This window comes from Mytilus californianus, unplaced genomic scaffold (assembly GCF_021869535.1).
Source record: "Mytilus californianus isolate M0D057914Y unplaced genomic scaffold, xbMytCali1.0.p SCAF_14, whole genome shotgun sequence".
NCBI lineage: Eukaryota > Metazoa > Mollusca > Bivalvia > Mytilida > Mytilidae > Mytilus > Mytilus californianus.
In genome coordinates, this window is record NW_026262626.1 from 11,301,408 (window position 1) to 11,329,258 (window position 27,851).

Consider the following 27,851-nt stretch of genomic DNA (forward strand, 5'->3'; position numbering starts at 1 on the left):
TCGCTTAGATATTTCTCATATTGTATCATATAGTTTATGCGCTTTTAAATTTCACCTTGCTAAAACGAACAATTTTCTTTGTAAGAGTTATCTCCCTATTCACTGTTTATCAAGTGTGTACATCTCCTTCGTAACATAAAAAGATATCGACAAAATTCTTTTTCTAAATTGTTTGTTACATCCTCAGGAATTTTTGGATAATTTGGATCGAAGCTATTCGATGAAATTTTATAGGAGTTATCTACCTTTACCAAAAAAATTTGTCGGTATGTTTTTTTAACTCAGTAACCTTTAACCGTATAACCCTTGAATGTTTTTATTTGAGGCCCCTAGTTCCTGACTTAAAAAATAAAGTCAAGGTCAAAGGTCAAGGTCAAGTTCTAAATTTTGATTTTTCCTTGTTTTTGCATATTCTCCAATATTTTTCAAGATATATATAAAAGAACAAGTGCAAAATGTTTGCTTTATTGTAATGAAGATATGTTATATTTGGTCTGAAACAATCTAATGACATCTTATAGGAGTTAGTGCCCCTGAAATGTCTAATTATAAGGTTAATTGACCATTTCTTCAACTTGGTTCATTATAAAGCCATATGACCATTAATAAAAGGTATGGTGATATATGACCTTGAAAAATGACAACCGTAAGTGACTTTGAGAAAACCGGAAGTAGCCATTTTTGCACTTTTTTCATTGAAAAGTACTCGGAATCCATATATTTTGTAATTTAAATACATTAACTTATCACTAAAGACAAGAAGTGACTTTTAAAAAACCGAAAGTGGCCAATTATCTCCTTGTTTACAGGCAAAAGTATATATAAACTATATATTTTTGGAATCAGTGTGAAAGAAGCTATCACATGAGACCGAAACTGACATTTACTTCACTGGAAGTAGCACATTATCTCCCTTATTTCATTCGAAAGTGTATAGAAACCTCTTATTTATCGCATCAGTATGAAGAAACTTATGATGGGATGCCAATTTTAACTTTGAGTAATAAATTAGCTTCTTTTCAAGAACTTTGAAAATTGATGTGGAAAGACCTTCAATTGTTCTCTGAACAATTGGTTTTTAATTTTCTTTTTCTTCCGCCAAATTTTGTTCTTGCGATAAATTTTTGTTTCGCAAGATGTCGCTAAGATGTTTCGTATATGATATCGAACAGTTTATGCGCCTTTGAAATTGACCCTGCTTAACCGAATACTTTTCTTTGTAGGAGTTATCTCCCCTGTTTTCCTTGTGCGTGCATCTCCTCCGTAACCGTAAAAGAAAGCGACAAATTTATTTTACCAAATTGCTCGTTATATCTTCAGGATGTTTTGTCCAATTTTGACCGAAGCGATACGTAAACTCCATATGAGAGTTATTTCCCCTTCTGTATTTGACATAAGGGATATATAAATGTATAGCATGAATGGTAAGTGATAGAGACCTAAGGTATATTGATTTGAGTTCCTTGGTTCATTTAAATGAAATTGAGGCCAAGGTCAAAGGTCAAGGTCATATTCTAAATTTTGACTTTTCCTTGTTATTTGATCTCCTCTGTCACTTTTAAAATTACAAATTAAAGAACTAGTGCAAAATGTTTGCTTAATTGTGATTAAGATATGATACATTTGGTCTGAACCAATCCAATGATATCTTATAGGAGTTATTGTCCCTGAAATGTTTAAATTTAAGGTTAATTGATTATTATTCCAACTTGGTACATGATAAAGCCATAGGGTCTTTTGCAAACTGTTGGTTGACATATGACCTTTACAAAAGTAAACCGGAAGTGACCTTGAGTGAACCGGAAGTAGTATTTTTTGCACTTATTTCATGGAAAAGTACCTAGAAATCATATATTTTTTGAATGATCATAGGTTAACCTATCATTTGAGACCGGAAGTGACATTTTATATACCAGAAGTAGCATATTATCTTCCTTATTACAGGCATAAGTATATACAAACTATATATTTTTGGAATCAGTGTGAATAAAGCTATCATATGAGACCGGAAGTGACATTTTCTAAACCGGAAGTTGGCAATTATCTCCCTTATTTCAGGCAAAAGTATATAGAAACCATTTATTTATTGAATCAGTATGAAGAAATCTATACTTTGACGCTATTAATAACTTTGAGTAAACCAGAAGTAGCTTCCTATCAATTATTTAGAAAATTGATGTGGAAAGACCTTCAATTGTTCTTTCAACAATTGGTTTTTAATTGTTATCTTTTCTTCTTTTACACAAATGAATGTCAGCAATTCGGAATATGATAGTTACATATATATATATATATATATATTGCTGACAAATAAATAAACATTGTGTATAAAATAATAATATAACATCTTTAAACGCTTAAAACACATGTCTTATGTCTATCTCTAGATTGGCCTTCCGTGACAAGATAACACTACGACTATTTCAGTTATATTTTTATATAGCGGATGTGGTCGTGTGGTCTAGAGTGCTGGACATGAGGCTAAGCGATTGGTGTTGTAGTGTATCAAAGGTGTGAGTTCAAATCCCGTTGAGGGACAAAAAAATTCTTATTCTAACACTGTTAGGTGTAATGTTCAGACTTATATATTCTCAGTTTATATCTTATTCGAAGCATTATCGAATTATTGGACTTTCATCTTTAAAATTCACTTTGCATTATATATCTAAATGAGATAACATAGGAATAACTTAGAGTGTATGCATGTATCTTTGTTATTTAATGTTTACTTATTCAGGGTTATATCTCGTCTATACACCAGCTTTGATAAGTGTTTGGTATGATTATAAATTTTCAATTCTTCGTACTATGAACAACAAAATTATTTATTTTGTAAAAAGTATTTCCTTTCTCTATTTTAACGGTATACCTTACGACAAATTTTTTTTCAGTTACCTGTGTATATTTTTGTATTTTGCGGCTTTTTATTCAAGGTTATTGTTGTTTTATGCATGAAATTGTTTAATTTCTCACAGCGGTATACTATTGTTACCTTTATTTTTTCACAACTTATTTTATTGATTTTGTATTTACATGGCATCATAGATCAAATTTATTCGTTCAGTGTATGTTCACTTGTGTTAATAGATCAAATTTATTCGTTCAGTGTATGTTCACTTGTGTTAATATGTCTTTTTGATTGAATTAAGGCGAAGTATACGTAATTGCACGCCTCTAGCTGAATTTGGGATAAAAAACGTGCGTCGTTAGTTACGCGAGTTATCTCCCATACTCCATGAACGGGTAATGGGCACATGAAAGAGAAATGACCTCGTGCAGTCTATCATGAATCGAAACAAATATTACTGTGCTATCTCAAAACTTTAAAAAAAATATCAGAATACTCCAATAAGAAATCTGAGTATACTATTGTGAGTTAGTCTGACTCTATCACTACTGTAGTAGTAATAGTGTTAGAACCATAGAGCAGGTACACAATACGACTCGTGTTTATTCCAACAGAAAGTAAAAACGCCTAAACAACAAAATTATAACCAAATACACAAACCATAACAATTCTGCTTCTAGTCGCATCAAACTCGTTAAAATCAAATCAGAACTGACCCCACAATATTATTTAAAAAATCATAGTTTTGAATGGAATTCACAGTGTAGCGTAAAATTGTAGGTAACGAATTATTGCATGCGAATTTGTGTGTTGAACTAGAAAGACGTTGGCATGTCTTGTTTTTTATGCAATTGAAAATTTTAGGATAATTTATATTTATGTGAAAAGTATAAAAGATACTACGGGGTAATCGACCACTAGTGCAACATTTATAACATATATCTATAAGTCGAAGAACAAAGCTAACAGCAAAAAAATTTATCTCAGAATAAGTAAAATATATGTCATCCAAATCTCAGTTCTTAAGGTGCAAAAATAAACAGGTGTCTTCTATTCCGTCCGCAATTTTTGGGGAAAGTAAGATCTGAATTTAGAACCATGGTTGAAACTGAAACTACACATGTATGATAAAAATAGAACACGTTGTTTTTTCTTGTTCAAAATCCAATTTCGAAGGGATAGCGAAATTTGTATTCTTTTGTTGTCCTTTGATATGTCATTCATAACTATTAAATACAATTTTGAAATAAAATTTTTCTTCTCAAGTCTCAATATTGAAGATTATGATAGAATAGAGTATAAGAGTATAGGGAAGTGAAGAAGGGGGAGAGTGAAGAAAATAATGATACAATGTTGAGGCCTTTTATAACCGACTATACGTTATGGATTTTTGTCATTGTTGAAGGTCGTATGGTTGACTATTATAATTGCTTACATCCACTACATTCAGTAAGGTAGCTAGGGTGTCTAAATGTTCGACGATAGATTATTCGTAAACTTCTGTAAAAAACCTCTCGGTCAATGTAATTTCAAATTTCAATATAAAAACTGAGGATCACGGACCTTGTTTTTTCGTAATAATATATTGAAATTAACGACGTTTGGGGTATTTTATTTTGTTTATATAGGGGAAATTTAGGTTTTCCTTATTGAGGAAACATTAAACGATAGAATTGGGTAAAATTCGATGAGTGAATTGCTTTTCATTAATACTTCTGAAATATAAAAAAAAAACAATAGGGGTCAAGGGCCATATTTTCTTGAAAAACCGAAAAATGTATTGATAGTTCGATCTTTAAATTTCAAGTCCTATGTGTTTTGTTGTATATTGAATGATACTTAGTAAAATATTTTTAAAACAAAAAAATATTTTTGCAACATGACCAGAACGGACGCTCAGATAAAAAAAAACCAATCTACTTTAAACTGTGGCAGATAGTTGTCTCATTTGTAATCATACCGCCTCTCCTTATTTTTATATTATATTAAAAAAAAACCAATTCATTTGCATTAGATACAGGCACTATACACAAGGTAAACTCGTATAACATTACATAATGAACAGTCTCCTTGCCAACTTCCGAAGCAAGGTTGTCGGCTCTCCGAACTTTCCAGAAGTCCTGAGTTTATTGCCGACTTTATGAGCTTCGGTCTTTACTTGGAAGTTGTCTCCTTGAAATACACCGGATACATTCTAATAACATTACACTAGGTACATTGTTTTAGCATCATACTGGATGAATACATTCTCATAACATCGCCCTTGATTCATTCTTATAGCATTACATCCGTACATTTATAGCATATAACTATACACAAAGCTTTATAATTACACTATATATACATTACGGCTATAGCATTACAATATACTGTAAATTCAGAAATTATTGCGATGTTTTTATTATTGCGAAAAATGCGACAGGGTTATATTCGCAATAATTTAAACTCGCATTTTGAAATTTTTTATTTGAATTAAGCAGGATTTTTCTCAATATCGCAAAAATTAAAAAGTCTAAAATGACAAAATCGCAATAATAAATGCACGCAATAATTTCTGAATTTACAGTACACAATTCTAAAGTATAACACAGGCAATGATCTGTGCAACGGGAAAGTAGATATAGATATTTCCGATCTGTGTTTTTTTTGTTTTTTTTTTGTTGTTGTTGCTGAAATTCATATGCGGGTTCTCCTTTTGACCATATTACAACCATAAAAAATCACAAGATAATATGCATATGCAGATTTCTTATATTTTGGGAGTCGTACATCATGAACATGTGGATATTTAGCAAATAATGGTACAAGGAATTATTTCCTTTGTTACTGAAACTCCAGCAACCATTATGTCATGCTTTGTCGTGTAGTTAAAGAAAAGGAAAAGCGATCGAGACAGTAAATTATAAAATAAAATTGCAGAGTTGTGTCACGTGCACGTGTGTGAACCTTCATCGGAAACGGTGAAAATGAAAAGAAGCAGACAATTTTATATATTTTTTTTCAAATACAGACACGCAGAAATAAGATTAAAAAAAAAATATGTATGTATACGCAATCCCAATATTATAACCGAATTTTTAAATATGTATAGAATCATTCTGTCAACGCTGTGCTTATCTGGACAATTCAAACTAGATATTTGATTCACAATTATTAGAACAATACAAGCATTTCAAAAAAGATGTGGAACCCTGTCTAATCTAGAAAAGATGAGGTTAGTCTATATACAGTAACTTTCTTTCACTTACAGTATATTTATTTGCCAATTTGCATTTTTTTTTGGCAGCGGATATATCCTTAAAAATAAGTCACTTTATTTCCTTATCAATCGATTACGCTTTAGCATTTGCAATGCTTGGGAAAATGTGTTGCACACACTAACGATTTGTGTTACGATACTGTACGGTATAATAGCGTTATAGAGTAGAATTTGTGGTGACGTTACAGAAGACATCAATAACGTCGCCGAATATTTTTTAAATTTTTTCCGCTAAAAATCAAACTTCCAGAGGATATAGCTTGAAAACTAGCACGGTTGCTAAGGACTTTCTTTGCACCAATGGATTCGTCGTTCATTTTTGAATCGCATTTCGATTTTTTCTTTTAAATTCTGTGGACCAACGAATTAGAAAATCTTCATAAAGTAAAAATATCTGCCGTTTTTTATGATTTTTCCTATATATCCTTTGTATTTCTGGCGTATCATGCTGTTAATTTCAACAGCTTGTATCTGAAAAACGAAAACGATTACCCCCTTTTTTATTTTATTTTCTGATGTATTTTTACAAGCAGAATCCACATGGAAAATTAAAAAAAATCTGTGGAGTAGTTGATTACGTACACTTCGTCTTAAGCCATTTCAATTGATATTTTATAGTGTGTCTTTTTATGTTTTGACGTTACGCTATTGTTTCAGATAAGGGTGAAGGTTGGTACCCATTAAAACGTTTAAACCCGCTGCATTTGTTAGCACCCGTCCTAAGTCATGATGTTCATTAGTTGTCGTTTGATGATGTGGTTCATAAGTGTTTCTCGTTTCTCGTTTTTTATATAGATTAGACCGTTGGTTTTCCCGTTTGAATGGTTTTACACTAGTCATTTTTGGGGCCCTTTATAGCTTGCTGTTTGGTGTGAGCCAAGTCTCCGTGCTGAAGACCGTACTTTGACCTATAATGGTTTATTTTTACAAATTGTGACTTGGATGGAGAGTTGTCTCATTGGCACTCATACCACATCTTCTTATATTTAAATATGTAAAAAAAAAAGAAAAGAAACCGACAGCATATTTGACGAAGACGAAATTGATGATGGAATTTTAACGTCCAGTGACATATATCACAATGCATGTCGATACAGAACTTGAAATTGACAGTAGGTATTAATAGAACCGTCGCTTTTCCAAAGTATTCACGCTTAGTTGGAATTTCACGTGCTATTTCACAAGGTTCGCATTATAGTTATACATGTACAATACAACTTCAATTGTGATGACGAATTTCTTAAACTGTTCTAGAACGTTCTGTTGAAATATAAATCTGTGATTTTTCTATATTCATAACTTCGACGAAGCAAAGCAAGTTATATATAGATCTGGACTGATATGCATAAAACGATATCCAATCGTAGTATTAATTTATCTTAGAACATGTAGAAAAATCCGTCCGTTCGGAACAAACCTTAACTTAAGTACCTTAATGCATATACGGGCCCGGAATTAAAATCAGATCGGTTTTGGAGGTTTTTGTCTTATTTTCAAAATACATATTTTAAATTGTTACTATATTTAGTTCCGTGTCTTTCTATTTGTATAAACCAAAGATAGACAAGTGCGTACATTTTTGTGAAATAGATATTTAAATGTTTTACAATGTCAATAATTATTGTTAAGTAGTACAAACTGGCATTTTTTAAATTTTACCGATGGAAAATATTTCAATAAATTGTTACTTCCTCAAATCTTTGGTTGGAATTAAATATCATTCATTACACCAGAAATGTAATTCATAAACAAGTGGTATTAAAATTGAATACACGTATGAGTTTAGTAATGTATAGTATATCACTGTCGGACTCAAGATACAAACAAAAAATGTACACATGATGTTTATTATAACAGATCATTTTTAAATATAAAGTTCCAAATTACCGTCCGCGCGTACACATGCTCAGTAGGCGGTGCGTGAACCTGCATTACGTGTAACCAGATTTTTAAAGCCCGACAGGAAATCGCTTGAATACCTGGAGTCGGTTTCACAAAAAAACTTTTTTTTTGTGAAACCGACTCCTGGAAGTGTCACCTCACAGTACCTCTGGCAATAATTCCTTTAGCCATGCTGATGGTCAAGTTAGGGAATTAAATAAAGGTATTATATAAAGGCTGGGACATGAAAAGATTTTTATATTGTATAATAGTCCCAGATAAAAAAGTTATGAACAAATTAGATTATTCGAAACAGTTTTACACGGAACACAGCTAATTAATTATGGCTTTAAACTATGAGAGAATCCATAAAAGAAATTGCTCTAAATTATTTCCCCTATATTTACTTGTTTTATAAAGTTAGTTAACAGTTTTAAAATGACAGATCATAGTTATCTAAAAAAAAGAGAATGTAGAGAATTGATCTTTTGATTTGAAATTGATGGTGATATTTTATCTAGGAGAATAAAACGTTAATATTTATGAATTTGTGCTGTTTTATACAAAATTAACATGATATCAATTTTTCATTCTTTTTTTATTGCTGTATGTTTTTGTTTTATTGTGCCATCATGATACTATGAATGAATAATATTCTCTAAAATGGCATTGATAATTTCTCTTTTCGGTATAAATGGACTGTTTTTTGGCGCTAAAACTTTTGACTCTTTTTTTGCTTTAAACGTCCTATCTATGCGCTAAAATATTGTCCGCCGTTGATAATGATACACTTTTGGTGAATGAATTGAATAAGAATACACATCTTAACATTGTTCAGTGTAAAATAAGTTTAAATCATCACAATGTATTGTTTTAACACACGAAACTCCGAGCCGGAATATGTACAGAATGTAGTAACAAGGAAAATGCATACACATATAGAAAACATAATGAATTGTGCAAGCACAGTACACGATTAAATGTTCTTTCAAAATTGAAATATTCATTATACATGTTATATAGAAATAATCTTGTTCGTATAAACATTTATTATACCAATTATGGAATATGCATATGTGTTTCGTGATAGTTGTACTCAACAAGATTCTAATTATTTAGACCATGTTAAGTTGGAAGCAGGAGGAATAGAAACTGGGTTGCAACTGTATGTCAGTCGTGAAGCTACATATTTCGAAACAGGCTAGAATTGGCTAGTAGACAGAAGATAGTCAAGAAAGCTCAATGTGTTATATTCTTTACATTACGATACTGCCGTTGATTATCTCTGCGATTTAGTGCTCCACTTATTAGTCAAATTCAAATTATGATTAACGACATAGTAACAACTATGTAGAACCCCGCGTCATAGACTAGATATAACAAGAACATCTTTTATTCCCATCTACTACAATTGAATGGAAGTCTAAACCCCTACATATGGACTTCCCTAAATATAAAAACAGCCGCCCTTCTACTTAGGTTGTGGTGTTAGAAAACTTAATATCATTCATGGGACTTCATATTTTTTTCGAGTGTCCATTTTACAATGAAGCAAGATAAATATTATTTTTGATTTTAAAAAGTTATGCCAGAAAGGTGGGTGGGTGGGGTTAGGGTGTTCCGGGTGTTGGAACCACTCCTTTTTTTGTACGATCAATGCATTTGAATGGGGATATATAGTTGGAACCCCCTTTATCCTGGGTTGGGAACCCCCCCTTTTAAAAATGGATGGATCCGCCCCTGCATGCTATACCAATTGAGCTTCTATTGGCTGTCTACGGTGACCTTTATACATTTCAGCAGAGTAAAACAATTTTTGAATCTGTTCAATTTCATGTCAGAATTACACAAAAATTAAGAACTTCACATACAATTAAAATTCTGGATTCATACTTACTCACACTTCACGCCAGTTCAGATTACAACAGTATTATATTGCATTTTAGTTTTGGTTTATAGTTTGTATTACATGCATTCCTATTTTGTGTTTCGTCATTATCTTATGTATTTTGTGTTTGTATTCGTATAAGGAGAGATGTTATAACTTGTGTTCAATCCCATTTGCCACTTTTGGAAATAAAATGTGTTTAAACAAAAACAAAACAAAAATAAGGTAAACGGAAATAAGTCACACACTTTCCATGGGAAGAATAATTGTTCCCATGGGAAGAATAATTGTTCCCATGGAAAGAAAGATTGTTCCCATGGGAAGATAAACTGTTCCCATAGGAAGATAAACTGTTCCCATCAGAGAAGTTAAATTCCCATGGAAACCTTTTGTATTCTTCTTTTCCCATGGGAACTGTAAAGTTCCGATGGAAACTTTAAAATTCCCATGGGAAAAGTACTTTTTCCCATGGGAATTTTAGATTTTCCCATGGGAACTTCTAATGTTCCCATGAGAACTTCTAATATTTCCATGGGAATTTTTAAATTTCCCATGGGAATTTTTAAATTTCCCATGGGAAATGTACTTTAAATCAGCTGTGGTGACAACAGTGACATGTTGGGACATATGGGGAAATTAATTTTTTTAATAATCTATCACATGGCCAAAAAATTTTGTAAAACAGCAAAGTCAGATTTGCCAATTCTGGAATGGCAAATGTGTCCCGCACAGTGTTCATGGTTGACTAGTTGTATATTCAGTGGCACATGTCCTAATTGTTAAGAAAAGGTACACTGATGCAAACAGCTTAAAAGTGTTTCAAATACTTTAATTTGTGCGTATACGATGATCATAATGTGTCCTGAAGGGCTCTCTTCACACAAAAACCTTACTACAAAAATTGATAGCAAGTTATACTTTAATGTTCATGACTTACGAGTATATTTATATGGTACCCGGCATTTACATACATGTACATGGATAATAATAATCCCTTGGAAATGTTTGAATTGATTGATTGCTGGTTGTTTAATGTCCTGTGTAAACTGTTTCATACATTTCTATGAAGATTCAGAAAGAGTTTCTCATTCCCAGGAACATTTAATTATATTTTGTGCGTAATGTAATTTAAAGTATTAACTCAGTGTTTCAAAGTCAAACTAGATAATTATTTTTTTTTTCAAATTTCTTAAAATATTTTTGAATATCCATGTGATTGAAATTTCGTTTGGATTTGTTTTGTGCTCAATGGAATTTACTACGACAAATTAATTTTCATTGACTATTTTGGGATCAAATGTAATGAGTTTTATATTTAGGTATGTGCCAAACAGGGAAACAATTTACTAGTAAGTTGGAGACCAATCAGACTTCGTTTAGATGCGACACGTCTTCAAAATTAATAATATAAAATTTTTGGGGAGTTAAAAATTGAAAAAAGAAACTTTTTTTTTTTTTTTTTTTTTTTTTTTATATTTTCTACTTTGCACTAAAAATTTATACACAAACTTCTTCTACTAGTCTTCCTCTGAGAAAATTCTTCAGGGAAATATATTTTTCATAACCCTTTCAATTATGATTTGTCTTAAACCGATTTAAACGCACATTAAACAGAACTTAAACTGTAGTAGATGTGGGGTTAACGACAATAAGACATCAATCAAACAACAAAAAGCACATAAGGACCTCTTGTGGGCAACATATATAGTGTTCACCAATAGAAAGGTGTATACACAACATGCCAATTTCTAAATCGTCCCGAATTCATATATTATTGTGAATAAATTTATCCAAAAAAATAAAATACATGCATTATTTGTCTTTAATTTAACAGAAACAATAAAAGATCTGGCATTAAAACACGATTCTCCAAATAATTAAACAATTGAGGAGAAGGCCTGAATATAAAATGTTAAACAATTCATTTTACTTTAAAGTTGATATGTTTTCTGATATGATGAAATTAACTATGTAACACGTATTAATGAATACATGTAAAGAGTAAATGTTCTCATCACAAGTCTACATCTTAATCACTAGTGTATCAGTAAAAAAAACAAATGTACATTAAAGAATCACATGCTTTTCTATGTTAAGTGTTTTGTTCACTCAAAAAAAAAAAAAACAAACAAAAACTGACTAACAAGAATGTGTCCATAGTACACGGATGCCCCACTCGCACTATCATTTTCTATGTTCAGTGGACCCTGAAATTTGGGTGAAAACTCTAAATTGGCTTTTCAATTAGAAAGATCATATAGGAAACATGTGTATTAAGTTTCAAGTTGATTGAACTTCAACTTCATCGAAAACTACCTTGACCAAAAACTTTAATCTGAAGCGGGACAGACGGACGGACGAACGGACGAACGAACGGAAGAACGAACGGACGAACGGACGCACAGACCGAAAAACATTATGCCCATAAATGGGGCATAAAAAAAGAGCTATCACTTTCTTAATTATTTGTTTTGTCTAATTGACATACAAATCATTATAATCCGTTTGATATATAAGGAAAACAAGTTTCTTACCTGCAGAAAGCTTTAAAAGTGTGAACGTATAAAAAATCACAATTTGCTTGTACATTTCGCCTGCTGTATACTGCACGTCTGTACAAGCTATATTGAATATACAAGTTATACTTTTTATCACCTATGCAAATTATATATACTTAATTATCTCTTAATTGTGTTAACTGTCTGCTATGCAAATTATATATACTTAATTATCTCTTAATTGCGTATAGTTAAATGTCTGGGTTTTTTTTAACAGATGTGACAAGTTAAAACTTCCTTGATTGAACATGATAAGAAATAATGATGTTTGCATTATAAACTTTTTACAGTGTCTGAATAACTATTCAAATCTGCTTCACATTTTGCTGTTCTATCTCTTAACGAAGTAAATAGGACAATTGTCCTGGTCAGTGTTTTTTTATTCAAACATTTGATTACCAATCTTAAAATGTGAATTGAAATAAGACTTACACAGGTACATGTAGATTATACACCTTGTGTATCACGATATTATAACAAATTATCTTTGCTGATTGAAAAATATAATGAACAAACCCTATTCCCTCCGATACTTGTAATAAAAAATAAGAACCAAGATTCCAACAACCAAGCACAATGTACCCATGCGCCTATAAGATTAAATACTAATTTCAAGTATTCGAGTATACAAGTATTTTGTTTATGTCATTCTTTATCATCGTACTTATTGTTATTGTTATTTACTACACCAACAAAAACGTTTTTGATCTTTAAACTATTGACACTACTGTGTATCTGGCGAAACAATTAAAACAAATCAAATATCTTTTAGAAATTAAACATGACAAAATTCGTCATTAATCGATCGTTTCTGATCTCTTTACATTTTCATTTTAGGTTTTCTAAAATGGTGGAATCTATATTTTACAAAATTTACACGTATAAGATACTTGTATTTTTTACCTCATTAATAATTGATGCAAGGTTGCAAATGGTAAACTTGTTAAAATAACAAATTCAAATTCGATTTGAGAAAATAATCAGTTTCCTTGAAAATTTAGTCATTTGAATAGTTGGGATTATTTTCTAGACTATCTCCTCTAAACGTTATACGGTAGTCAAAGTACTCATGTCGTGCTTTTCTAAATTGGTTCAAATGAATATTTTTATTTAAAATACACTTATACGTAATTGTCAACAATCGTGACACATCTCTTGAAAAACATCTTCCATGAAAAAGTACACCTTATTCCACCGTGAAAACAAGAATGAGATATCCTGATATACATTAATTTTCAAATTTTAGGGATAGATCGTCGATGAAAGAACGATTAAGATAATGCTTCTACGGTATTTGTTGTACAGTTTGCACTGTATCAGGGAAATAAAATTATAAATCCAATACAACGTGTTAAATACAGTAAATACTTACTTGTTGCAACTTTTAAGGGACTTCATAGATCACTGTCAATCTGTTACACTTGTTATCATCCTTGTTCTGAAAATAGCTTTGTACTTTCTTAAATGAAAAAAAAAAATATCTGATTAAAATTAAATTTTTTACTTTGCTGCTTTAGACTTGTTTGTTGCCACTTACACATCATGAAACAAGTCGATGTGGTCAACCAAAATTTATTTCACAGCTGTGCAGTTTTCCAAAGTTTCATAGATAATTACTAAAAATTACAACATGGCAGCTTTATCTGGTATTTAGAAGTGTTTGCAAGTTGTAAAAGAAAATGATGACTCAAAATTGGAATCTTTATACAGGGTCTAATGAAATGCAGCTCATGTAGACAGCCATACGATATATACTATGTTTGATTCTAAATTTCTTGAAAATATATAATTTCGAGAAAAAAGTGAAACAGATATTTCGCTTTTATCAAAAACTAGGATTAAAAAAACGTGTTAGATTCTTAAACTATGTTGTTAGATTGTAAATGTAAATGACGACTGAAATTTTGAAAGGTTTTTGCAAATGTCGGAATCAATCTCTTCCAAAAACAGTATCTTGTAATACTAATTAGTTTTACTGTTTACATTTTCTAGCTTATTTAACAGTTTTCAACCGACCCTAATTGTCAATTTCTATATGTAAGTCAAGATATGAGGCAGATTTAACTGTATCTGTTGTATCCTTTTTCTCAAGTTCGATGGGATAGGTGAGTTCAACATAGTCACCAAATTTTGAATTATTTAGTGAGACGACATCATCTTTATAACGGAATGTGGAGTTAAAGGATACTGCCAACTTCTTTTCCGTCTTTCCAAAAAATTCCTGTATGAAGTCAGCCTCATATGAATAAAGGAACAAGTCGGCAGGAAAAGGCACACAGTTGGTTCGCATTGGAATGCCGATTGTTTGTTCAAAACTACGTCCTCCAAATATGTTGTCAAAATGCTGTTAAAACACCGTCTATTTTGTTTTTTCGCCTAATTGTGAAAAGGCATTTTTAATGGCTGCTTCGTACATAGATCAAATGTACACACTTTATAAGATAAACATTTAATTGTTTTTTTGTTTGTTTGTTTGTTTGTTTTTTTTTTTTAACCTAATTGGTTAATCTTTCGATGAGTAATAATTCTGATCCTGTATCATGTAATCAGGAGCCGCACACAATATTTTATTCAGATATAGATCGTGAGGGTAAACTCTTGTAACCTTAATTGAAAACATCACATACATAATTTGAATAACCAATTTGAAAGATCCAAGAAACGATATTAACACTTCTTATTATTGATATATGTGTTACGAGATGTACAACGATGATCATTATAAAAAAAAAAAAAAAAAAAAATTAAAAAAATAAATCGAATCTCGCTTTTCATGTTTTGTTTTAGGACAATTAAATAAAACTTTTTTATTTCTAATTCGTTTCTGAAAATGGAAAACAAATGAAACCAAATTAACACACCCCATTGATTATGATTTTTTTCTTAGTTATGATCACAATGGTATTCATAAGCAACACATACTCATCTTATAAATATTTACTTTACAGTGTTGCAAAACGAGACAAATATCATAAGTTAACGTCTGCTCTGTTGTTGCATTTTTCTACTTTCTAATTTTATATAAAACATAAAAGCTTTTTTTTCTTTTTTTCAATTATCAGATACTTTAATGGGCGCTCCTGTTTAATAATTATCATCAATATGATACAAAATGGGACCTAACAGTGAAAACGCTTCGTTCTGAGGGTCAAAAACACATAAAATATTTAAACTAACAATTTTTGTCATTGGACAAAGGGAAGCTATATTCGGATCTCCGATCAGACTGAATGAATAATTAAGATAACTCTCTTTCTCTCTAATGAATTACATCATTTTTGGCGGGTAAAAGTATATTGATACTCTCGATTTCGTGATCAGCTGAAGTACACAGCTAGAGTAAGGATAAATAGATGTTTTAAATTAACAAAATAAAAACACGGTGTTTTCAGAGAGTTTTTGTTAACATGTTCCGAATTTAGCATCTAAATTAATGTTAACGTTATATACTTGGGTGTTGGTTGTTTTGTTTTATTTCATTTTAAACCGTTTTATTTCCATACTTTCAAAATTGTGTATACAGATAAAGAAGTTATTCTCAAGAAAATATCAAATAATCATAAATCGATTAGTGTCGATTAAACACATCGGTGAATTATAGTTATGTGTCACACCATTGTGCTGTTGTGCTTTTGTGGTATTCTAATCTTTCATTTTTGCTTATGTGCTTTGTCACTTTGTTTTTCTTTTTTGACATACTGTATTGACCTATAGTTGTTAAATTCTGTGTCATTTGGTCTCTTGTGAAGAGTTGTCTCATTGACAAGCATACCACATCTTCTTTTATATATTGTTTGTGTTTATAGTGATTAAGATTTTAACACAATGTTGACTGTACCCCTATTTTTGATATTTTTACCTATTATGTCTGTTTTGTTTTAATCACACATTGTCGTCAACATAATGGAATTTTATGCGACCGTCATAAAAGTAGGAGGTTAAGTTAGCTATAACAACAGGTCTAATCAGCCATTTTCTACATAAGGAAACGCCTGCACCAAGTTAGGAATATAACAGTTGTTTTCAAATGTTTTTGAGTTTTTGATTTTACCATTTAATAAGAGACTTTCCGATTTGAATTTTCCTTAGAGTTCGGTATTTTTACTATTTTACTTTTAACAAGGCTATGCTATTCGTATGATACATGCAATGACTGGTGATACAAAATGAACACAATATAATACAATCAAACAAAGGATATAATGTAAAAAAAGAACTAATCGTGTTATACAGGTTTAAGCACAGAAACAGAGTGTAAAGTATGTTTTTGATTTTTACATGTGATAAACAATCAATACTGATTTGCATGAAAAAGCCCAAATTTACAGCTAACTAAACATCAAAAACAGTGTTGGATTACCACAGAACATATTTGAATTATTGCAAAAAATCTGAATATGTATGTTAGATTTCAAATTTCGTGATGTATAATAAATTGACCTGCAGTGTGTTTGCTATTTTTTTTTCTTGTTTGACAAGTACAAAGCAACGAAGGTCCAAAGGTATAATACTGATGACTGTTAGCACAACACATGGTTCAAGAAAAATGTTTGCATTTGCCTAAGAACTCGGTATTTGGTTAAACGTTGTCACAAAACGCTTGAAAATAATAAACTGAAAATGCATAACAGCAAAACCTTTTATATATTTCCCTCATAATGTTCTAAGTGTCTGCTATGACAACAACCCAACCCATTGAAAAGAGAGGTTTACATTCAGATATGATCCTCATTCGGTTATATTTTCTATTCTAAAATTATAGAGATTTTTTGTATTTATCAAAGATTTTAAAAGTTCTGGAAGGAGGAAACGTGTATTATATTCAAGACATTAACGATAATTTTGAAATCAGAAATGAGAATTTGCATTGGACTAGAAAGTATACATCTTCATTAGACTTCGTAAACCAAATTTCCCAATCTGCAGTCACACCACAGACCTTGAATTATAGACCAGAAGTGCTGATATCATCATTATATTTTATAAATTAGTACATACAAACACAATTTAAAATTGATCCCTTTGTTTTTCTTAGAGTCTTTCGATATTTGTTTACATCACTCACTTCAAATTTATATTTTAGTCATTACAATTCAAATTAATGATTACTCATTGCATTACGGTTATAGAAGCGGGTGGTATGGCTAGCCATAAAACCAGGGTCATCCCACATTTTTTCTTAGAATGTCCTGTACGAAGTCAGGAATATGGCAGTTGTTATCACATAGTCCGTTTCTATGTATGTTGGCGTCTGTTTTTGTAGCAGTTCAATGTTTCTGTTGTTCCATTTCGTTTCCTGTTATCATGCCTATAGTTGATGTGTTTCCCTCAGTTTGGTTTGTGACCCGGATTTGTTTAAGTTAAATCGATTTATTACTATTGAACAGAGGTATACTAATATTGCCTTTATTTATATCAAGTGTGCTATTTACTAAAGTTTGCTATGTCAAATCCTATCGTTAACAAATTTGGAAAATTTTGTTCATATCAAACTCAAAAACTAATTTGATACGTAGAAATATGATGTAATCTTATTAAGGAATCGACGATAATTCTAGAATAGAAGGAAATGGAATTTTTTTATTTTTAGACAATAATTATATCAATCTCAATGAACTGTATTGTGATTTTGCGATGACAAAACAGAAACAGTTTGGGATAAAAAAAAAATGATTGCTTTATGAACATTTAAAATATTTATGACGTATGGATTATGTTTTGCTCCAGAATCATGTGAATATTACTATTACAAATAGCTCGTATTTCCCAAGGGAAGGGTACATTTGCTCAGTTGACATAACATATATATATGCAGCTACAAGTATATTATCCTTCAAAGGGTTCAATAATCATATCCATATATGTATTTATATAGATGATACTGATGGCAGTTAATCAACACAAATGTTATCTTAATGCAATATCCGGTTCAGAGACTACAGAAGTTCATACCACTGTTGGACTTCATCTATTGGAGGTAAAGTCATATATATGATAGATAATTCAGCTCATCTGTAAAATTCCATCTTCATGCCTTATATATCATGTACTGTGTTACGACGCTAGTTGTTAAAAGTTCCATTTTATTAATTCTGGGGAAACTATTTCTATATATACTGCATCTAGAATCAGAATTAATATACATTTAATCATACATTTCTTTAACTTGGAATAAACTATTGCATTTTAGAATTCTTTTATATTTTAGTTGACTTTCTTCTCCTTTTGTCAGTAACTTCTTCTTTTTTTCTTAGAAGGCGTGGGTTGTTCATGGTGTTTTTGAGTAACCATTTCATGTCGCATAAGATAATTGTTCATGTTTTTTTTCAGTTGAAGATATTTACTCTTATTGACGATGATACAGCGACGTATACTTCTATTACTCATGATGCTTTGAAAGCGGAGAGCACACTACTTGGCCGAGTCTGTCGTAATCTTAATAAATCAATTTATCAACTGATTCTATCTTGAGTCCTAAGCATATTTGTTTGCATTAAAAAAAGTCACATCGTAGTATATTTGTATATAAATTTACCTTTTGGGTATTTTTGTTTGATTTGCTCTTCAACTTTACAATTGAATTGGCCATTCACGTGGATTGATTCAAGCGCAACTGGATATTTTTAAGTAGACTAAAAGTAAATACTGCTTTCAAATTATAAGCAGTTGTGCAGCCGATGATAGCCTACTGAAAAGTAAAAGCACAAAAATACTGAACGTCGAGGAAAATTCAAAACGTAAAGTCCCTAATCAAACGGCAAAATCAAAAGCTCAAACACATCAAACTTTTATATTCCTGACTTGGTACAGACATTTTCTTATGTAGTAAATGGTGAATTAAACCTGGTTTTATAGTTAGCTAAACCTCTCACTTGTATGACAGCCGCATAAAATTCCATTATATTGACACCGATGTGTGAACAAAACAAACAGACATAATAGGTAAAAATGTAGAAAATTGGGGTACAGCAGTCAACATTGTGTTACAATCTCAATAAAAAAAAAAAAAACAAATATGTAACAAAGAAACACAAAAAAGCAAATAGACAAAGCACATCCGGAAAACGAAAGACAAGAATACAAAAATTTAACATAGCACAATAACACAATGAATTAACATACAATAGATATAAGAAGATGTGGTATGAGTTCAAATGCGACAACTCTCCATCCAAGTCACAATTTGTAAAAGTAAACCATTATATGTCAAAGTACGATTTTCAACACGGAGTCTTGTCAAACCGAACAGTAAGCTATAAAGGGCCCCAAAAATGACTGGTGTAAAACCATTCAAATAGGAAAACCAGCGGTCTTATCTATATAAAAAAACGAGAAACACTTATGAACCACATCAACAAGTTCTACTTAACATCAGGTTCCTGACTTACAACAGGTGCAAACAAATGCAGCGGGTTTAAACATACATACCTACACCCTTACCAGATAATAAGCCTATCATCGCTGACTACTTTTTAAAACTACTTGGTCGATTCCATTGATAACTCGTCAGATTTTCTCAATCAATAGCGTCCAGGGAATATATACAAATTGCATTTAACACATATGTTCCATTTTGAGCCTTGTCGGCCATGTCTGTCAATAGGATGAAGTCATCGGACACATTTTGTAAACCTCATACCCCATTGATGATAGTGGCAAAGGTGAATTAAATTTAGGCTTGTAGTTTCAGAGAAGATATTCTTTTTAAAAGCTAACGGACGACGATGAACGACAGACGTGAATATTGCGTTAAAATTATATGCCTGCTATATTTGTTCAGTTGATACACAGTGGTCCAAACAAGGAATTTGATGTAGACGAAACGCAGGCCTAGCGTATTGACATACAAGCCTATCATCGTTGATTACTTTTTTACAATCACTTTGTCGATTCCATTATTATCCCGTCAGATTTTCCCAATCTATGGTGTCAAGGTAATAGGTAAACATTGCATTTACACCTATGTTCCATTTTTAGCCATGTCGACCATTTCTTAATTCATTAAAAACAAATTTCTCCAAACATCACAGTACATGAACCGATACGGACATTTTTTTATTTGTTATCAGCCCGTTTTTTGTTACCTTTGTTCTGCATGTAATACTTACATTCAAAATCATACATACTGAAACGATGTTTCTCTACATCCAACGCAGCCATTCAGACGCCTTTCGCCCTGATTTATTGCGTATATGTAGCTATATATAGGAAACACAGGTTAATTCATTAGAAAAAAACAATATAGTCTAAATTTATTCGTTCAGTGTATATTCACTTGTTTGTGTTAATATGTCTTTTGATTGAGTACAGCCAATTCAATTGATATTTTATAGTGTGTCTTTCTATGTTGTGATGTTACACTATTGTTTCAGGTAAGGGTGAAAGTTGGTACCTATCAAAACGTTATAAACCCGATGCGTTTGTTTGCACCTATCCTAAGTCAGGAACCTGATGTTCAGTGGTTGTCGTTTGTTGATGTGGTTCATAAGTGTTTCTCGTTTCTCGTTTTTCATATAGATTAGACCGTTGCTTTTCCTGTTTGAATGATTTTATACTAGACATTTTTGGGGCTCTTTATAGATTGCTGTTCGGTGTGAGCCAAGGCTCCGTGTTGGAGACCGTACTTTGACCTATAATGGTTTACTTTTACAACTTGTGACTTGGATAGAGAGTTGTCTCATTGGCACTCATACCACATCTTCTTGTGTCTATTAAACAGTTATTTTGATCTCAATATGATCTGAAACAAAATATTATTTACTCATGTTCAGACTTAATCATTGCATGCAATCAGATATAATGCACTTGCAGATAATTCAGTACTGTAAAGTAGCTGTTCATATATTTAAGCATAATGCTGATGTGTACAAATAAATACTTACTACTGAAAGGTCTGAACACACTCTAAATTGCAAGCGAATCGTTTGAATAATATTGATTTTACCGAAGTGAATAAGTCTGAAAATTAATTAAAATACTTTATTATTAATTGGTCAGTCAGTTAAGAGCTGTTGAGACATAAAGGACTGTTCAAAATTCAAATCGGTCTACTAGTGATACGGTTTGAGACACTATACTAATCTAAGACACAAAACGTTTCCTGCGAATGCAAAATTAACTTTTCATATAAATTATCAAATAAATGCAAATATTATAAGGATTTTCATATGTATATTACACATACAAATTTGTCTTGAAAACAGTTGAATCACTGAAAATATTTAAATACTTTATAACTGAAGATTATTCAAAGAAAAAAGATTGAACAGTTGATTTCATAAATAATTTGAATACCGCTTTTTGTGTCATAAATTAAACATATGCATACTTTCGACAGATAGATACATTGCAAATGTGTATACAAATATTGTGATTTACAAACAAAATTTGTTGACTTTGTCATCATATTTATACAGTACAAAAATTTATATTTCATCCATGTCATAAAAATATACATTAATTAATAAGATAGACGTATTGCTACCTATAAAACCAGGTTTAACATACTTTTTTCCTCAGAAGATGCCTGTACCATGTCAGGAATTTGATAATTTGTTTCAGTCTCTTCGTCGATTGATATATTCAGGCGTCTGGTTTTGTCAGCTTTTATGGGGTCCCTTTTTTAAAAAATTTACCAAGAAATTGAGGTTCCAAATTTTTGATAATATATTTTTAACGTTTTGAAATTTTGAGAAGTTAACAGCAGATTGTGGACTCAATCTCTAATGGTACAGTCGCCTATGAGTTTGTGTTGGTAAAGTACTTCTGTGCATTTTCAGTTTGAACAATTATGTAATTGTTATACAACTAAAGTTTCAACACACTGACAGTTCTTGTCTAAGATTGATTAAACCATCCTGTTTAGGTATTAATGTTCTGTAAAGTTTTGTTAATATTGTTTTTCAAATATTTCTACTGAAACTTACCGGATGTAGGTTGTTTAAAAAACCGTGTCGACACGAAAATGTTTTGTTCATTTGTATAAATGTGAATGTCGTTCCTACTTTTCGTTTAACACATTAGCCGCTGGTAGAATTCGTTTTTCAAATTAAAGAAATTGCTTATTTGTAGTATATGTCATGCACAGATATGCATTAAACACCAACATGAAATAGCTTTTCACATTATGATATGTTCCACCATTGTCGAATTTCCTATAACTTCGTAAACTATATAAACTATGCATATAAAGGGTTTTTTTGGATTTATTTTCATCGAGAACGTTCGTGGCCAAAACATTGACAAGCCAAGGATGTATATGTTACAGTCAATTTGTAAAATCAGGGATTTTGTATAATCACTGAACTGATAAGTGATTTTATAAAATCCTTGATTTTGGCTAGGGATTTTACAAAATCACTGAAATAATTAAGATCCTTTTTACAGATTCCCTGATTAAATTCAGTGAATTTGTAAAAAAAAATAGTAATGTTGTTTTTTGATTTAAGAATTTTTTTTCAAAAAGTCTACACTAGTTACTATCAACAAGATTGAGGTTAATTAAGTCTTTTATATTAATACTAATTAAGTGAGCAATTTTCATCAAACAACTGACATACTGGAGAAAATGGCTAAGACACATATGTCTTTAAATCAAGAGCAAACTTACACACAAATGTTACTTCAAATTATTAAGGGAAAATTTTAAATGTAACATATGGCACTGGAAAAAAATATGAAGAAATGTCAAAACTAATTGCTAAAAAGCCACAGGAAGAAAACATAATAAGCTCTAATAATTTCTTTGCAAAACTAAATTAAAGTTTGTTATATAGTTCTTTTGTAATTACTGAAAAGTATAAACGAGTTATATCAAATTTTATAATAAAATTTATATACCTATATGGAGTTATTTCTTTCAGAACGATTGGTCGTTCTTTCGAAGAGTCAATCCGGACGATACCATGTTTCAATGATATATGCTCCAAGGCATAAAATAATGACCTGTGTGAGGTCATTAATTTCCTTGATAAAAATGCAAACTATAATTTACTTCAAAATTATATTCGTCTGATAGTTTCTGTTGCCGATTTGGGAATTTAGTTTTAAAAGTTCAATCTATGATAGGTGTAAAAAAAATCGTCATTGCCCGAATTTTAATTTTAGAAACAAATAATGCGATTTTTTGTTAATTTGTCGCTACAATACAGAGACATTATCATATATGCGAGATGAATTTTAATGTAAAATTTTCATAACACTTTAAAATAAAGCCAGATTTAACATATTCGTGTGTAAGATTTTGAAAAATTGATTCACACTGAATAGGTTGATTGATTGATGGTTACTTAACGTCCAGTGGCAAATATTTCATGCATGTTCAGGACGATACACACTGAATAGGAAATCATACTGTGACCTACATGTATTGATATTCGTTTTCGTGTAACATGTACATGTATCACGATTTCGTGCCCCCTTCGTGTCAGTTCTTAATTTTTTTACATTTATGTATACCTTTTACTCTATCAAATGATTAACTAAGAAAATATTCTTATATTCTATTGAATAACATTCACGTAACTCACAATGAGGTCGGTTGGGGGGAGGGTATATAATTATATCCTGATTATCTGTTAAAAAATGTATTGCTATTCAAAAGAAAATCATTCTGAATATTTCATTCGATTCAATTTAAATTGTTGAAAAAAAATAACTTTTCCGCGATAAAATGTCATTACAAATAGACAAAAAAACCCATAGCCCCTCCCCCTTTCCATAAACTAAGTTGTTACAATAAATTACTTACAAAGTGTCTTGTATTTTTTATACACCGTTATCAGATGGTAACAATTCATTTGTGTCTTACTTCATGCAGTTACTGTAATATTTTTATTGTGTATGGATAATAATTTCTAAGGTTTATATCTAGATTAATTAGTGAGTTTTATTTCACATTCTAAATTAGCCGTAGGGCGTATTAAAACCTGAACGCATTAGAAAGGAATATCCCACTTTAGTGTGGTCGGTAAAATAGGATGCTAAATTTTGCAAATCTTTATAAAAAACAATATTTTTTTGACGGTATATAAGTCAGATAATGCATATTTTAAGGTTTCTCTTGTCGTAGAACACACCTCGGGGTGTCAGGATTGCCCAAAGAATTTTGATCAATCCTGACACCCCTCGGTGTGTTCTACGACAAGAAAAACCTTAAAATATGCATTATCTATAACATAATTGGAGTGATTGCAGTAATGAGAGAGAAAAAAACATGCATGGATAGAGTAAGAAATAGATAGGTTTGGGCTATTGGATCCAGTGGCAAATATTACATGCATATAAGGACGAGAGTACCTTTTAGTGACATAAAAAAATGATAAATAAAAAGCAGATAAGTGATGTATTATTAGTTTGCAGCCTATTAAAGGCATTAATATTCACAAAATAATAATAGTAAATAAAAAGAGAACAAATATGTGTAGGTAAAATACTTTGTTTTGTACTTGCATTTCTTAATTTGGTCATCTCTCAGATACTGTCTTATACGTTTATTCTATCACATAAAGTGATAAAACTTTAGATAAGTTTCTATACTTTCTTGACTCTTTATGTAACAATGTTTTTGATCAAAATGAAATTAAAAGTAAATATTTGTTTAAAATAGGTAAGAAGTTCTTCAATGTGGAGATATGCACAAAATCGTGAAAAAAACGGTATTCATCAGATTTAGTTATCAACTATTTTGTACGTCTTGAAGACATGTACATTATAGTCTTAGGCCACACATTAGAAACCAGCTTGAACCCACTGATTCCTTGTTTTAAAGTCTGTCAGCTGTATATTGACAATTTTATACCTTTTCGATAAACATTTAAACTGTCTTCCATTTGTGATGAATTTGTTTTTTAAATTTCGATGTTCTAGAAAGAAAAGATGTGAACAAAATATGTGTGCCTGTCAAAAAGCAGGACAATTGTGTAACAGATGTCACCCAAATTTATCATGCAAAACTTAGTAAAGTGTAGTTTTAAGATCAGTTCAAATGTCTCTATAATTCATAATCACTGTACAATAGTTTTAACTAGTATTATTTTTCAAAAACATATGTCAAAAATTTATTTGTATTAAGAAAAATACATTTCTAATATCAAGTTTAGATTTGTAATCAGTGATTTTACAAAATCCCTAGCAATATTTTCAGTGATTTTAGAAAATCCCTGACAATTCCCTGAAAAATTTAACAAAATCACTGAAACTGTAAGTGATTTTACAAATTCACTGTAACATATATAAACTATAATAATCACTTTGTGAAAAGAGACCTAAACATAATAGCCAAATACATCTACGGTCAACTTTGCCTGAGGAAGTTGAAACCTTAGTTTCTTCATTATTTCTATAAATTGATTATTTTAGAATTGTTTGCTACAAATCATGTCAGTAACAAAGCACAGAGTACTGGACTGATGATAATCTCTGGTACTCATAGTTCACCAGTAGTGAAATCCACCCATTACCTTAAAAATGAAATTAATACCATGCATATTCATGCTTCCGACGTGTTTTTCTTAATTTCCTTTCATCACGAAAACTCAAAGCTTAATATCAAAATTCCCAACATGTATCACCTATGATTTTTCGCTAGGTTTACAATTTCAGTTTGAAAAATAACTCACTGTTTCACATCTTTATATATTTAAGGGTTTTTTTTACCTTATACTCATTTACCTGTGTATAGGTATGAATGTTAGTTTCTAGGAAAATATTCAATTATTCGACAGTATAGTGCGCATGCGCTATTACCACAAAAAGCGGAACCAAATATTTGTCATTGGGGTGTCAGCAATGCGAACTTTTAATTTTATTCAAATCTTTCAAATATAAATTAGGTCATACAGGTAGTACCTAGACAAATGTAACACATTGTTTTCAAAGTTTACTCTAGTTTTACTGATGTATGCGAGAAAAAGTACTAAGATCGCATCTAGGTCTAGGTGTGAATCATTGAACGTTTACATTTACAAATGGTTGCACTCATCATACACTCGCAAATGGTTACACTCATTGTACACAAAAAAAAATCTACATTAAGATACAAAGAAATTGACAAGGATTATTTTGGTCAGCATTATGCAATTATGCATGTTATGTTACAAAAGGGACTGGCTTTGGTTTCATATATTTATATGTCATATATTGAGTATTTAGTTTCTTACTATTATCAAACATTACCGAATTAAATGTTATTTATATATAGGTCCTGTTACGCTGTTATTTCTGATTCGAGTGTAGAAGTTATCATAATCATCATTTTTTTTTAAAACGGTTCATACAATTCTATGGCTGAAGTTCATTCGAATTGTGGCGCTTATAAAACGAAATGTTACTAATCAAATATACCCTGATTGAAATTTGCGTTTGCCTAACACGTTTGTTTTTGTCTATAAAAGACTTATAAGTGACGCTCTAATCAATAAAATAAAATTCCATTATATTGACAACGATGTGTGAACAAATCAAACAGACAAAATAGGTAAAAATGTCTAACATTGGGGTACAGCAGTCAACATTGTGTTATAATCTTATATTAAAATTATAAACGGACGTACTGTCTCCTTTCACTAGTGTCGATCAAACAAATGCATACAACAAACCTAACAAAAATTTAGTTCACACATTGTTGTCAAGAGTTTTATGCGCCTGTCATACGAGTGAAAGGTTTAGTTAGCTATAATACTGGGTTTAATCCCCAATTTTCTACATACGAAAATGCCTGTATATTCATTCGTTTGATGTGTTTGAGCTTTTGATTTTGCCATTTGATCGCGGACTTTTCGTTTTGGATTTTCCTAGGAGTTCTGTATTTTTGTTTTCAATACTGATTTGAATGAAAATGGACTGAACAAATTTTTATTTGCAGGTAAGGAAATTTTGTTCTGATGCCGAAGTTCAACTACCTGACGAATAGCATCAAAACGAGACAAGGTGGTTGTAATTCATAGTTTGTGAAATATTGTGACATTTCTTATCATGACATCAACATATATAACCTAAAATTGATTTATTATCTTCTGTTCTAGTGCAGTATGATTAATGCAATTAAGTTTTAAGCTGTGTTAATGTTTTTCGTTGTGCAGGTAAATATAATGCAGTTATTTCTTAATCACTTGTTATACTTTACTTACATACGAAAAACAAAATTTTATTGTCGTCATATTTTTTTCTCATATAATATTACACCAGCTTCATTTGTATATTAAACAATAAGTTTATAATCTGTTTTTTTTTCTGTACTTAAATCTGTGTTATATACTTGAAATAGTTTAAAATAAAGTCAATCTAAACAATAAACTAAAGTCCGACTATTTTCATTTGAAATAAGAAATGACACTAACGGCCAAGATGAGTCCAGAGAGGTCAGGGGAAATAAAAAAGGAACACATTAAAAACAATGTACAAAGTCGACAGGTATCC

The 27,851-nt window shown here is 30.9% G+C and overlaps 1 protein-coding gene across 2 annotated transcripts in view; it reads right to left on the reverse strand.

Annotated features, from left to right (window-relative positions):
- LOC127724197 (uncharacterized) overlaps positions 1 to 27,851 on the reverse strand; it is a 158,125-nt gene that overhangs the window by 32,779 nt on the left and 97,495 nt on the right. Inside the window, exon 1 of one of the 2 annotated variants that reach the window (XM_052231096.1) lies at positions 12,411 to 12,520. The exons of the other annotated variant lie outside the window; for it this stretch is intronic. Coding sequence (XP_052087056.1) covers positions 12,411 to 12,465 — 55 coding nt within the window. The 5' untranslated portion in view covers positions 12,466 to 12,520. Of the gene's footprint in view, positions 1 to 12,410; positions 12,521 to 27,851 lie in introns of those variants that run through there. 2 annotated transcript variants of the gene reach the window in all.